General features: G+C 36.8%; 1 protein-coding gene across 3 annotated transcripts; it reads left to right on the top strand.

Annotated features, from left to right (window-relative positions):
- The first annotated feature begins 3827 nt into the window (after window positions 1–3827).
- Window positions 3828–13382, top strand: LOC109058879 (transmembrane protein 125-like). Of its 3 annotated transcripts, XM_042726058.1 has the most exons (4): window positions 3828–4123; window positions 8527–9305; window positions 9444–9529; window positions 12149–13382. In XM_042726058.1, the coding sequence occupies exon 4, from the start codon at window positions 12213–12215 to the stop codon at window positions 12879–12881; it is 669 nt and encodes a 222-aa protein (XP_042581992.1). In that variant the 5' UTR covers window positions 3828–4123; window positions 8527–9305; window positions 9444–9529; window positions 12149–12212; the 3' UTR covers window positions 12882–13382. The 3 variants fall into 3 exon arrangements, with proteins under 3 accessions (XP_042581992.1, XP_042581991.1, XP_042581993.1); XM_042726057.1 differs by having other exon boundaries at window positions 8527–9529; XM_042726059.1 differs by lacking the exon at window positions 3828–4123 and adding an exon at window positions 4203–4368 and having other exon boundaries at window positions 8527–9529.
- The last annotated feature ends 2645 nt before the right edge of the window (window positions 13383–16027 follow it).

Here is a 16027-nt window from a genome sequence, read left to right as displayed (position 1 = left end):
TATTTTTTTTAATTAGTTATGTTTAATTAGTTTGTGTTTGGGTTTATGTTTAGGATTAGGGTTTGGGTTAGGGTTACTTGCATATAAATATGCATAATTTATTGTTGTTATTATAATAGTAAGTACATGTAACATTTGTAACAAGGACACCTTAAAATAAAGGATTACCCAAAACAAAATATTTTTAAAGTTATATTTACATGAAAATATACAAAGCTTTTAGGGCTATATATAGATACAATATAAGCATACATGTACACTGCATGCAACCATATAGTTTGGTTTAAATCAAATATTAAGTACAGAATCCTCATGCCTCTCATGGGTCGGACAGGTTGGGCCACGGCAGCAGTTGTAATAAGTGTGATATTTCTATATGAGGCTCAGTCAAGGTGACTCTGGGACTTGCTCTCAGCAGAGAGCCAGCAAGCCTTGCAAGCCTGCAAGTAATGAATAATCACACACCATCAGCATGTGGAGACACACACCTGTTTTAATAATCTCTTGTCCTCGCTCTCACACACATACACTCATTTTAAGATAACAGTAACTGCTCGGCTGTCTCTGCGTATCTCCCTCGCAAAGCATTTGACAGAGCACATCTATTACCTGTCTTTTATTCCTTTCACAAAGCCTCCAACATCAACCACAGCACTGTCCATGAATAATAACTGCCAACACAAGCTTGTTGATGTGTCGCAACTGATGTGTGACACTCTGCATGCATCTATTCTTGCCTAGAAAGATGGGTCATATTTTATCATCAGCATTATGAAAGGGAAGAGAGCACACACTCTGTGCTCAGTGTCACACAGACTAAATTGAGAGTTTACTTTGTCTTTTAAATGTCACTGATTTGGACTGGGCTTTATCGTCTTTGGGAAGAAATTGGATTGAGTGAAGAAAGCTACAAACATAATTGGCTATAAAATTAGGCCAATTATCTAAGACAAAATCCAATGTCATGGATAATAATTAATAAATTAAAAAATGGGGCTCAACAGTAAAGATTTTGTTTCTGGTGGCCCAGTTTGGCCAAGTAGTTCAGATTATTACTTGGCCTGTCAACATTTAAAACAAAACAAAACAAAACAAAACAGGACTAAAAAAACAAGACAAAATTAGATAAAACAAGACAAGACAAAACAAAACAAAAAATAAACATAATACAAAACAACAAAACATCTTTAGCTAAATTTAAAGTTATACATATATTCTTTCAAAATGTGCTAACAATCAGAAATTGTACTTCTAAAATTAAACAATGCATATAATTATTATTTATAATTTTTAACCCACATTAAGTGATACTTCCAATTACATCACCCTTGTGATTTCAATAAAAATAATTTATCTTAACCAGCTAGATAATGTTACTTTGGTAACATATTTACATTATTGGAATTTGCAATGTTCAGGGGAAAAAATAATCAATGAATGTAAGATTATTGGAGCTATAAATGAAATATACTGTAACTGAAGTAATGTTTTCAAGGCAGTTTTGAAAAAAAATTGCACAAATGGTGCACGATTCTATTTTATATCATGATGTAGACTGATAAAGTTCTGATTAAGTGTAAAATCTGTCTCACAGTTAGCTTGATGGTCTTACATTTTAAAAGAGAAAAGTAAAAAAAAAAAGAAGACATCAAAGCATAGCTAGAATGGATCACTGAGGTCAACCACAGATCTCACAAACTCTGATGTCTTTAAGTGTAAACACACACATAGAAAAGATTTCAAACTTAACTCATGTCCTAATGAACATCCTACAAAACAACCAGTATATACACACATATATGTGAACTCCTTGAAGCTTAAATGCCACATCAAAGCATAGCTGAAGACAGCACTACACTAGTATTGGCACAGCATTGACAGAAAACAGCCTTGTACGAAACGTAGCATGTCACTTCAAGGCCTGGCAATTAGAATACAAATGAACCTGGGATGAGAGGGGGAATAGATCAGCACTAATGGCTGAAGAAAAAGATCGATGCTTGGGCTGCTTTCCTCTGGCTGGATGGAGCAAGAACTGGACACTTTCCACAGCAGAAAGGCTCACCAAGAGCAGACCATCATTCAAATCAAGCCCAAACTTCACATCACCGATGATGCTGTGTGTGTGTATTTTCTCCTTCTCTTGACAGGAGAGTGATGAAGAGGGACTGGTGCACAAGTTCATGAGTGACCTTCATAAATATGTAAGCTTTATCCCAAGAGCCCAAGAGACTAATGGACAACATCAAAGATCCAAAAGTCCATTACATCAGGCATAAGATGGTGAAGCCCACATTTGTCATAAGACAGAAAAAAGAAAATTTCAGCTAAGAGAGTGTGGTCCTTGGCTGCAATGTTTTGCTCTCTGAGTTTGTAGAAATACAGTTACATTTTAATATGGTTGCATAGTAAGATATGCATTGTTATTCTAATATGAAATACTGATAAATGAAGAAGTCACCCACACTGGTGCACATTACCACATTGAGAATTACTGTATTCACTGACTGTATTGAGACTACAGTTGTCATTAAATGCATGATAACATTTCAAATACAAAGGGAGAAGACATCACACAATCTGTGTTCACTGCAAATATTTTAGAAAATCAGACTTCTGTGGTTTGTGGTCTTGCATGTCCTGTAATACGCTATACTTTGACTGATGCTTGTGTAAGGTGTCACCTTACTGAACCACTGGGTGTCACCATTTTCAGATAAGCAATATTTAGTGCTACTACCTGTGCCAACCTTGGGGGAAAATTTCTGAGGAAATACTAATATTGTTTTTAAAAATGTAACCTGACGAAACACATTTCAAGGCAAAAAAAAAAAAAAGTGTTTAGGAGCACTCTTAAAAGAGTGGGAAAACACATGTCATGCTCTTTTACAGCCCGTGTGTATAAATAATCAAATAAATCGAAAATCTTTGTACATATTATATGATTTGTTGATTAATCATTAAGATCAACTGGATGAATTAATAGTAAAATGTATTAAAATTAATGAGAACAGTTAGTGCAAACTAAAACTTTTATGTTAATGCGATTACGAGAGGCAATTACTTTAAAGTCAACATGAAATCAGAATAAGCCTATTCACTTTATTAATAAATGCTTCCTGATCTTCTTGTGATTTGCATTAAAAAAAAAAAGCTAATCAAAATGTAATGACTTGCTCTGCATCTGAAATAACTGTCCTTTTTCACTGCATCACCAAGCCCCCTAACCCCTACCGTCCCGTCCAAAACCGTCAATTTATGATGGCATTAATTCTTTGTGGTTTAAATTAAGCCCCGCCCCCCTTTTTCCTCATTGAATATTCGAATAAATACTGAAATAAAATGGGAAATAGTTTTTTTTTTCGTATATTTATGATGAATAATACTTTTACTCTACTGTATATAGGATAGGCTATATAATAAAACGGGGATAGTCAATTGAAAATAAACTTAGGTTTTGATTAGCCAAATTGTTTGGAGATAAACAGCCTACGGGCAAGTTCTGAAAATTCAACGTTACTTGTGAATACTATCAAGCGAATAAATATCACGTTAATAACACAATTTGATTTGAGTGATGTATTTATAGACACTGGTCGTGCTAGTTACAGGTTTTCCGGTTTTACAACAGACAGAACAGGTAACTCCGCGATGATTTCCAGGTAGGAACATTTTGTCGTGCAGAGCTTGAAACGCGAAGCAGAATGAACGAACATTTAGAACGTTGTTCGGTGTTTTCATTTTTTCGTCATTTAACGTCAGACCTTTGGACTAGAAGCTTCTTATCGCTGCAGGTGTCCCGCTGGAGAGGAGCGGGGAGGTCTCACACACACACACACACACACAGCTGAACTACACGCTCCGCGATCAGTGTAGCAATGAGAGGAGAGACCACACCTCCGAGCGGAGGGCAAAAGTCCGGACTGAACGAGCAGTGCACCTGCAACGCCATTCGCAATTACAAGCTGATATGGTCGGGATTACTGTGCGAGACTTACATTAAACTTGATATCTCTTTTAGCTGAGCGCGTTTCACCTCTCAGACGGATTGGCTGTATTTTTCTTGCTGTGCGTATTTTGCTGATGTGTTCGGGATGGTGTGCTGCCTGCCAGCGCATCACAGGTAAGAACGTTCTTATAGCACGCCTCCGTACTCTATTAGGTTTAAATAGAAAAATATTTATTATGAGTTATAAAAGTATAAGACAGATAGGAGGATTCACACCTTGATAGAGCAACGCAGGACATGTAAACTTTGTACTGGAGTTTTAGGACTTCCTTCTGTAAGGGTTTTTTAAAAAGTATGTCGCCTTAGCCTTTCACTTCTGGAAATTCGTGTGGCTTACTGATGTGTAAAAACTGGGGAAGGTAAGTATTTAAATCTGTTCATAGCATCCAAAAACTTTATAAACACAATATTTATTACTGCATATCAAATAGGAAAATGAACTTCTTCTATGGCAGGGAATCATAAAATTATAAATTAAGCAATATCACACAAACAAGAGTTCTGTACTCAGCAATGAACATTTTGTTCTGGATACTACAGTATAGTACCAAGATGTGATGTTCTATATCATAGGCAAAATTTAGCTAGGTCACTTTTTTTTTCCTACTAATGAAAATAATATCAAATTCATGTTGCACAAATGGCTCAAATACAGTCAAGCTGAGTGATGTTAGCAGCTCTTATATAAAATAACATCACTCCTAAAACAAGAGGACTCTAACTAACTGTTCTGTATATGGATTTTTGGACTTTGCACACTAAATATATTATCCTCATATACTGTGTGAAATGTTAAAAGCCAGTACAGCACATTTACTGTATCTACTGCATATCAACGACTTTATCAGATAAAATATTAATAATTATTTACCCTTCCTCCTATAATTAACAATGTATTTAAATACCTTTTTAACATTATAATCTAATTACTTAAGAAGAATGATGAGTAATACCTATATATGAACAACATTCATTTATTTCCTGGAGCAGGTCACACACTTATTGTTAGTCCTTTTGCAATTATGCAAACAAGCATCCAGTACACTAGTCATTTCTTTCTTTCTTTTTTTTCACATCTTATAACAGTAACATTCCAATATATATTAAGATTTTTCAAATAAAAACATGGGAACATTTTAAGAAAAATCAATATTTATTTGGTGTCAGATGTGTGGAGTATCATTCTCACATAATGCCATTTCTCATTTTATTTCTGAGCTGACCACAAAAAAAAAAAAAAAAAAACCTTCACCACAGATGACCAATCCATATGTTCTGAGTTTTGAGGACACCAGAAATTGGCCATATCATTTGGAATGAGGATATATGTAATTAACAGATAACACTTATTGTGGACACTGTGATATCTGTGTCAAACATATTGTGGTTTAAAGAGTAACTTGTATTAAGTCAAATGAAAGCAAAATACTTAAGAGGAGCTGCAGAGCTGTAACAGTTCTATAACAGCCTATAGTGAAAGAAAGGTAATGCCTCCCTTCTGTATAGTTAATCTTATTCTGCATCATAAAATAAAAGGGAAGCATATTATTATAATGCTGTAGGTGCCCTTTCAATGCAATTCAGTGTGAACAGTGCTTTACAGTGACAGTGTAATAGTTTAGAGGAAAAAAAGATAGTAATTAATCATGGTTACCCTCTCTCTACCATTAAACCTTTGTTAATGTGGTCTTTTGGCTACATTGGAGGTGTTGACAAAATGTCACATCATGGATATAAAATCAAATCTAAGCAGTCTTATGACATTTTATTGCTTTATTGTTACTTTATTGTTGGGCATGGCCATAAACACACCTACAATGACACATTATAACAGTAGCCATACTGTAACCAAGAAAAAATGGGACAAAGCAAAAAGCACAAACAAAAAGATAAGTACCAAAGTTACCATGATATTGCCATGGTATTCTCTAAAGCATCTTGGAGTGCCACATAAATACAAAGGTAGGTGAATATGGTCTTTCATTTCCATGGTAACACCATCTTATATCATTACTGTAGAATACTTATTTTTATAAAGGAGTAACAACCTCATTTGGAGTTCTTATAGAGAGTTTTGACAAATGCATCTGCACAGAAGAAAAGGAATCTCAAATGTATGCTTCCAAACAAACCAAAAAACTCTGTGCTCCTTCCTCATCCTTTCCTTCGAGATCCCTTATAAGCACACAGATCTTAAAAATGACAGGTGCATGACAGCACTCAGTAACATCCAAACATCCCGAAAGTGTATATTTCAGAATATTCTGTGACAGACACGGAGACAACCAGTAAGAATGAAACTGTGCCCTAAGAGTGTAGGAGCAGGTCCAGGTGTCTTAACCAGGCTGGTGTCTATGTCACAGATGGAGGGCAGGTCAGAGAAAATGGAGCTCAGTGGCCAAGCTGGATAGTTGCCCTTTTTTTGTATTGCATTATGGATTATGTTCACATTTCTGCTGTCCTCGAGGCCAGAATATTCTGGATGCTGCCACTGTTTTGAGAATGAAAAGAGGAGAGAGATAGGCAGGAAGAGAGGTAAACGTTTTTTCCTTTTGTCAGCAGTGTGGAGCTGGGTGGACGGGCCTGTTAATTGGTGATTTAATTAGTGCTAAATATTGCAGCTGTGCCCAAAACAGGAAAATCGAGCACTGAACAGCAGTGAATACAGAACATCGCAGACCTTACCAGACAAAAAGCACCCTTAAGGCTGAAACACACTAAATCTGAACAAATCTAAGGGATCCAACACTAGCCAAAATGGTTACACAGTAATACTGGCCATCATGTACTAAATGAGTGAGGATCACACAATACCAGCCTTTCACATTGTTCCAAATACAACAACCTCATGCAGAAACATGCTTGTTGCTAGGAGATGCGTGACGAAGAAAAATAATATGTGCTCTAAAATCGGCATAAATATCAAACGTGTTCAATATCCTCCAACTGGATGGAATCATAGTCTGAAGCCAAAGAGTATTTGCTCATCATATGCTACACGATTTTTTGTGAAATCTGTCAACCCAAGGCTGAAATGTACTATTTGGACAGTATTCCAGCCTTAGGTTGGACGCTAGTTTCCAACAGTGCCTAGATTTTGGGCATTTGATGTTTCACAGAAAATTGCATACATATAAAACATATTCAATATTTTGATCCGATTTGAGCCCTCACTGAGCTCCGTGCCAAGGCACAAGTTTCTGTGTGAGTTTGTTGTTTTTTGGTGTGACTTGAAAGTCTGGTAGTGTGTGACCCTCAGCTGGAAAGTGTTTGATGCCTTATGTTTTTGATTTTTAATTTTAAAAGTCGTGTAGTGTATTCCATCCTTTATACCAAAAATCTGCAGATTGGCTCTGACATTCAAAACTAACATTGACGCGTTCAGACTGCAAATCACGTAAAAAGTGGTGTTGTATATTTTTAGCCTTTATTGACATGCGCGAAGGTTTCTAGAAAAATATGAGTCATGTCATGTTTCTGCACTATTTGCACACCCGTAAAAGCCATACCAGGTCTATTGTTGCTGAGTTAATCATACATAGAGAACACTGAGATTTTGCGCAGAGTAAGATTGAGTAATCTGTCTTTATAATGTCATTTTGTGTTCTATTTCCTCCTACAAACGTAGTAAGCTGCAGTGAAAGGTTGGAATGAAAGAGTGTTCTTTAGAGGAAAGTGTACTGATGGAAGGAGAGGATGTAATGGCACCACTGAGTCTTGAAGTGAAATGATGGAATAGGGTAGGTGGCATATGTTAACTTTTATGATGAAAAGAAAGAGCTGTGCTTTTGAAAAAGGTAATCCCTCCCCAGCCAACAGAACGAAAGTGCAACATAGGACAAAAAAAAATGAGATAGATAAGATAGATGTAGAAATTGAGTCAAAAACAGAGAAACAGTGAGCATTTCTCACTTGAAATAGCAAGAGATTAAGGGTGAAAAATCAAGAGTGGTTTATGCAGCTCAGAAGGCAGGGTCCAGGCCAGCTGCTGTTTGCGGTTTGTTCCTGAGGTTATGCCTGACAGTAACTTGAGCCATGTGTGCAGGCTGATAAAATGTGGATTAAGCAGGAAGGAGAGAGGGGCAGCAAGTAGCATGACCATTACAACTTACTCTTGGCCCACCAGTACCCAAATCTTCTACAAAATAGTTTGTGATTCATTTCTTCTCTTTCAGGTACAGCACAACATTACTTATTTAATACTAATGATTAGAATGTAGAGCCTTCATTATATTCATATAACTTTTTTAAAAATAAAAAAAAAAAAGAATATTTCATAAATGTTTTCTGGAGATTTTCCATTCATTTCCACCTTGCCACAAAGGTTTCTCTCACCTGAACCCTTGAAATGGAAAAGGAAATCTCCTGCCCTGCTCAGATCTCCCTTCACAGCAGTTTCCTTCCTTAACAACCAAAAGCAATTCATTAAACCCTGACGAATTAGACGTACTGCATATCCTTTACACATCCCTTTCTCATCTAACTGTCAATTCTTTGCTTCCTTTGTCTCCATACAGATAGTGACCTGTCTCATCCTGCTCAAGAGAAGAACTCAGAGACTTGCTCCATTGTCTGTGTCTAGCAACCAGGCAGAGGAGAGTATGCTAGACAAGGCATCAGCTGTTGTATGGTGACCGGAGACAAGACAAAAGCCTGCTTTATGAATGCTTCTTTTTCAGATCCATCAGAGACCTGCAGTCAGAGATACAACAGTGTACCACTTGACTAGAGAATGAGTGGCGCGCTTGGCTTGCCACAATGCTCAGCATTCACACCTGTCGGGAAAGATGCCGTTTGCTCTAAATCTTCAAGAAAACCACCAAACTTCAATAGCCAACAGCAACATGATCCGAGAAAGAGGAGGAGGTACACCGTCAGAAAGCTCCTAAACTGGAACACCTCTGTCCTGGTTTGTGGATCACTCACGCACTGACAGCCAGGGACATTTTGCCTATGAAATAACCTCAGAGAGACCTTGCAGGCAAACTGACTGTGGACTGTTTTTTAAATTGAGGGCTAAGTTGGATGGCTGTCCGGCCCCAAGGCTGCAACACTGACAGATCAGCCATTTAGAAGGTTTTTTCATGTCAGCCTAAAGGAATCTGACTACTAATAATTATAAATGCTTTAAAACTAAGAATTACATCTTGCACACTTTCAGATGACTTCTCTGCCTAGATGCGTTCATGCAGGCAGTCTTATAAATACACTTGAGAGTCTGGACTGCACCTGTCAGTGACATCACAAAACTAAAGAGGAAAACTTTCCAAGGAACCATTGTGAATCAAAACCAGAAGTCAGCATATTTTTAGAAATGATTTTTAAGTATAAGTTAAGGAGAAGGATGATAATAGTATGCTCAAATCAAGTCCCAACCCTAAGTTGATATAGAATATTTCCTTTCTGTCCTTTCTCTCTCCGCACTTTGCCGAAGAAATAACTGAAAGTAAATGCACCAGTGAATGATAAACCGCCACATGGAGAAACACTCTCATCTCAGACACTTTCTAACTCTTTAAGGTGAGTACACCTCCAATCTAACGTAAGGCACCCATCTAAGATCACATTCATGATATTTTCATAAAAGTTCTTAGATTCAAAAGGCTGATCTGATGCTTCAATAGGACTGAAGAGCTCTCATACCAGGTAACCTTTAAGACTGGCCAGATGGGATAAGACAGGTTGAAATACAATATACTCTATAACATAACTGGAGAATGTAGGGGGTGCAGAAATCATACAATAAATGTGAAAATCAGTGCTGTTCATTATTTTTTGCCCTTTGCTTTCTGGCTTGCAGTAAAATAAATTAACTATTATTATTAATTTTTATATGGATAGTTCACCCCAAAATGAACATACTGTCAGGATTTACTCACCCTTTCTCTTGTATGAAACACAAAATGGACATTCATAATGCAACTTTCAAGCTTCAAAAACACCATAAACTGTGGTTCATATTACATGTACACTATATTCCAAGTCATATGAGAACTTGTGTGAGAAAAAAAAAAGCTGTTACATAAGGATCATCTATTTGAGTAAAGGCAAACACTGTGAAGGAATCTGTGAGTTGAACTCAAAAAGTGAATCAGTCTGATAAGTGGACAAATCTTTCAGACTAGTTCAATAGATCAATAGATTAATTAAAAAGATTTTACTTAAAAGAGTAGTTCATTCACAAATAAGAGGTTTCGAGAAGAACCAGGATGGGAAGCTATTACACACAAATCTTATGTACCACAATGCTACTTTTATGATGATACATTTATGGTTCTTTTGCTTCTTTTTTTTTAATCTTGAAAGTCCCTGTCCATTGTAATGGCATTTGAAGAAAGCAACTAATGTTATTCTTTAAAACATTATTCATTATTCTTTATAAAAACGCTATTCTTTTTTTTCCACGTTCACTTTCACTTTTAAAATGTCTCTTTTTTTTGTTCCAAACAAGAACCCACATGGGTAACATGAGGGTGAGTAAATAATGACAGAATTTTCATTTTGCAAACTATCCATTTACAACCATTGTAATCTAAGCATGGACTTTGGTTCTTTTGCTTTCATGGGCTTTCTTGTTTTGATTTTTCCCTCGTCATGCCTCACCTCAGTCACAGGGAAGCAGTATGTCAGTGATATGAGACTCAGGTCTACAGGGACTTAATTATCAAAGCTTCACTAACATGTACACAACCCCTACTGCCACACGTGTGCCAGTGACTGACTTTGAACAAACAAAATAATGTCACTGGTCCTGGATAAAAAGCAAAACAGTTCATCTTGGTCTTTGATTATAATGTATGCAATGTAGTTGAGGAGCAGATGCAGTGTGCTGGTGCAGCAGTGCTGACTGTGAAGGCAAAGCCACTTACAGGATTGTAAAGACAAGCTGTCTGTCCTGCAACCTTGAGGGTCACAGGGACCACAGAGACAGGCCATTTGTAAAGGAATTAATGCCTGAGCCCCTGAGCAGAAGGGAAATTGTCTTCTCACACTACTTAAAATCTTTATTCTCTCTCCACTCACATCCACATGATCGTCCCCAGCCACATTAACTGGCTTTAGATTAAACAAGTGTTTCAATTAAACCTTGTGTTCAATGTTTGACCACATCGTAAATTGATTTTAAGAACAAATTGATTTTTTTATATATATAAATAAAGCGGTGTTTTAGCCATTAAGCAGCTTGGTCTGACTCCAAAATGCTGTTTAAAATCCCTACTGAATAATTTACATAATATTTGCAAAATGTTGTTAAACTTTGCATATTTTGGGGAGTGGGGAGAGTGAGTTTAACATACCTTATTTCCCTGTTTTGTTTGGTGACATTGATGGCATTTCACCCCTCGGATTTTCAAGCCAAATTGAGCTAATTTTGGATGGAACTTCTAAAATGCATCTTTGATAATGATTTGATCAGTCCAGTTGAGTCACGGATGATTTGTTTTTACTTTTACTTTTTAGAAGTAAAAAGTATGAATAAGGTTACTATATTAAATTCATGGTAAAAAGAAAAAGAAAAATGACATCTCTGAGTCCCTGTGTGATGTGCCATATTTTAATATTTTTATATAAATAATTATAAATCCTTTATTATTACTTTCATAATCAGTTATGTACACAAAATGATTTTAATGTTATAATTTATGTTATTTAGATAATGCTTTATTTTGGTGATATGTATTACCCTTATAGCATGGCTAACCCTGCTGATATTTGATTAAATTCATCATGTGGTTATTTTTTATTGACTACTTTTTCATATTTTTATTTTGGTTATTAGTATATCAGTATGTATTTTAGGGTACAAAGGCAGATTTGTTCAAGTATTTTGCATTGGTATATTATAGTATATAAGTGATAAAAATAATTACATATTCAGTTATGAATTGTGAAATATACATGTAGCCTACTGTATTTATAAATATATTTTTAATGTGAATTTTTGGCAACCACATCTGCCAGTTTCTTTTTTTTTTTTTTAATCATGAATTTAACAGCATATTTACAAATATATTTCTGGCAATCACATCTGCCTTTTTTTAATCATGAATTTAACAGGATTTTTTTATTATATACTGTATATATTTTGTCAACTGCACACATGGCATCTTCTTACCTAATTTCCCACTTGTTTTGCAGGAACTTTAACCAGGTGTCCTCTCACAGCTGGGACCTGTCTTGAGCACCATTAGCAGAGAACATCATGTCAGAACTAGAGGACTATTCCCCTCCTCGGGGCCACCTTCATCCTGACCCAGCTCGCATCCAGCAGAACCTCCTGGAGGAGCAGGTGGAGCTCTGGTGGTCCAGTGAGCCACGCAAATCCTTATTATGCTACTGCGCTTCAGTGGCCTTGATCTTAGGCTGCGGCCTGGGCGGCGTCGGCCTACTTTCCACCACCACCAGCCTTTCCAGCGAGTGGCGACTGGGCGCCGGAACTGCTCTTTGCCTTCTTGCTCTGGCCGTCCTCCTCAAGCAGTTGCTGAGTTCTGCTGTCCAGGACATGAACTGCGTGCACAGCAGGCGCCGAATCAACATGCTAAAAAGCGGCGGTTTATCTGATGTCCTCATCATGTTGATCACGGGGGTCTCTCTGCTCATTTGTGGAGCTGTCCTGCTGGATGTGGCCCTGTCCTACCACATGCCCAAACCTGGAAAAGCACTGAATGACATGTATATATCCGGGGTGGTGATGCTGGTTGGTGGGAGTTTTACAGCATTAGCAGTTGGGATTTACGCCGCAGTAGTTTTCCTCTTAGAGAGGTCAGGACCGGGACAGAGACGGTGGGAGAGGACAGTGGGAATCTTCAGCATTTCAGGCCAGATGCAGGCAAGAAGAGAGACTGCTTCAAGTCTGGCTCGTCTGATATAACTGTGACTAAATAAAAAATATGCCATTCTTTTACTGAACAGGAACTGAGATGGGGAAAAAAAACAACACCCTCAGTGATACTTTGCAACCATTAAACTAGTCACAAATCATATGTGACATTTATGATTACATTTTGGCTCAAAGATCCAGGCATTAAACATTTAAGCACAAACTTTCAGCTTTTACATGCATCACTCCAATAAAGTACAGTTAAAAGTACTGAAAAAGCACAAAAGCATATTAAAGTTTGATCTTTAATTGATTTTAGGTAAAACATGCTGCTTTATCTCAAACGCTATTGGACAATATGTGTGTGTCCTTGACTGCTTTATTTATGTCAGCAATGGTGAGCATACCAAGTGGATGTCTTTTCAAGAGCTCTGATGTATGAGCAAATTGACTGTGTCAGTTGAATTCACGTGTGTGAATTTATACTATAACCTGTGCAGGCAATGCTATGGATCAAATAAAGGATCAGAGTGTCAATCTGCAGGATGTGAACACATTTTGAATGTGTTTTTTTTTTTAAATGTTTCTAATGAGAAGAGGGATATTTTTCTTTTTAGAAACAGGGATGCTGATCTACACTTTGATGCAAATTATCGGTATTTTATTCTGTAGAGCTTATGAAAATCATTTACAAACAGATGGAGATAAACAGATGGCAGGTTGTAGCCATTTAATGGAAATCTATTTCAATTTGTGCTCATAATAAACAAACATTCAGGCTCTGCCTTGGCAACTTTGGAGAAATTACTTTAGAAAAGCAGACAGCAACATAAAACTTTGCATACATTTAATATGAATGTCCGTATATTTCATAGCTGAATATCGAACCAAGTGGCATTTGAAAACATCTCGACCACACGTTTCACACAAACCATTTAGCAAAAAGAGATTTATGAAGTTGAAAACAAAATGATAAAAAAGTATTGTGACACTCACCTTAGTTGACTATGTCCATGGTAATAAGCTACACCTGTGGTTACTCTGGTAGTACACCTGTGTGAACTTAAGGGGAACTGAGGCTATAGTATGTCCACATTAAAGGATTTGTTACTTACAGGATAAAAAAAAAAAAAAAAGAGAGAGAGTCCTTTGAAGCTGTATTGAAACTGCAATTTGGACTTTCAACCCATTGGCTCCTATTGAAGTCCACTATATGGAGAAAAATGCTTTCCTTAAAACCATTCTTTTCAACAGAAGAAAGACATGAACATCTTGGACATTGAGGGGGAGTAAAATATCAGTGAATTTCTATTCCTGAAGTGAACTAATCCTTTAATCTGGATAAATTTAAAAACATATTTCTCCTTACATTTTTGCCTTTCATCCACATTGAGGCTGTTTTTGTATAGTGAAAATTTACCTTTATGCAAGGTTCTACCGGCATTGTTGTGACTGCTATTCACTTTCATAGAGTTACTTAACATAAATGTTACCTTGTGCAATCTTCTTGTTATGTTCCACCAAGGACAGAATATGTACTTGCAATTGCTGTTTTCTGGAAAAACACCTGATGACAGTTGCATTTTAGATCATACATTAAATGGCTATTTTAAGTGTAACCTGCATGCACTAGTGAGTGGTGGGATATTTTGGATACAATGATTGTGCTAGGAATAGCATGATAATTGAATCTTATTATATGGTCCCTCTGTATATTCTCAGTGAGTGTAAAATACATTTTAAGCCCACGCAGCAAGGTGATTTAAGGGTTTACATAGGTTTCAGTATGGAGCAACATCTGGAAAATGCTTAAAAACACTATTGTGTAAGGACCCTGACTTCATGCATCCCAAACATGTACTAAAAAATGATCCTGGAACAAAATGGTTACAAGTCATCGCAAAAGTGGCTCAGATAAGTGAACCTCTGAGGAAGGGTCAAGGACATTTGATTGCATATGCTACTTTTGTTATTAGTTTTATATGCACTGAAATTCAGGAATTAGGTGTCCAAATACTTTTTGAGGTGACCACAGTCTGGATTTAGTTTAAAGAGTCATCATGAAGTAAGATTCTTTGTGTGCTCTCTGTGCAAAGGAATAATTAGATTTTCCAAAACTACTAAGTATTATTTGTTGGTTAAAAAAAAAAAGATTCTAGAAATAACAGAAAGCTACTGGCTGGTTGAAATGTTTCAGTTTGGTCCTTTTTGCATGTGTGAGAAATTGTGTTTGAGAAACTGTGCAGCCGAGTCATTCATCCATAGCCCGTCCTGTGAAGACAGAAGTAATTTCTGAAAGGGCCAGTAATGGGCTGAGGGACCGTTTTCATGGGCTGGGTGGTGCTGAGCAATGCCTGTTCTCACCCACAACAAGCTGGCTATTGTGCAACAGCTGCTCAGTCACCACGCAAACAATAGCTGACTCTGTGACCCATTGTCACCCATCTATTGGCCCGTCATGTGTTGAGACCGATAAGAATGAAGGCGAGCAAAAATAGCAATGCATACAACCCTTATATACCTATATTTACTCATAGTCATACCCCTGCGTAAAACAGCTATTTATTTCAATAGCTGGAATATCCATAGGTAAATAAAAAATAAGCCTTTCCATACAGCACAGAAAATAATCACAAACACGCTAGCCAAAACAAAAATCCATTTATTTTCTCACAATGTCCTTTAGTATAGTATTGAGCAAAAAATTGTCAATAAAAAAAAAGATCAAAAATACATATTTCATATTCAGTGTGAAATAAATATTGGATGTTGTCACACCATTGACCTTTGGTAAATAAATGAGCGAGGAAGCCGTTTTGACGTGACAAATAATATATTCTGCTGCCTCTGCAGGGGTAGCAGACAGTATTCCACACACACACACACACACACACACACACAACTGTCGCACTGATAAAACAAGTGGTGCAATGCATGCTGAATGAAAATATCTGAGAGGATTTTCCCAGTTTGTGCACTTACAATGACATACAAAAAATGATGTGTGATCAGATGTGTTGACTGCTCTAGATTAAAGAAACAAATGCAATCATAATTAATACAACATCAACATGCAGCTAAGTTATTTACTGAATGGTTCATGGTAATGTCATTAAGCATTTGCACTTTTCATTCTACCTTTAAAAGTGTGTAGGCATTTGTGGTATTTTGAGTGAGCACAAACAAACCAAACCAAA

Source organism: Cyprinus carpio, chromosome B6, assembly GCF_018340385.1.
Source record: "Cyprinus carpio isolate SPL01 chromosome B6, ASM1834038v1, whole genome shotgun sequence".
Lineage (NCBI taxonomy): Eukaryota > Metazoa > Chordata > Actinopteri > Cypriniformes > Cyprinidae > Cyprinus > Cyprinus carpio.
This window is presented reverse-complemented; position numbering and strand designations above follow the sequence as displayed.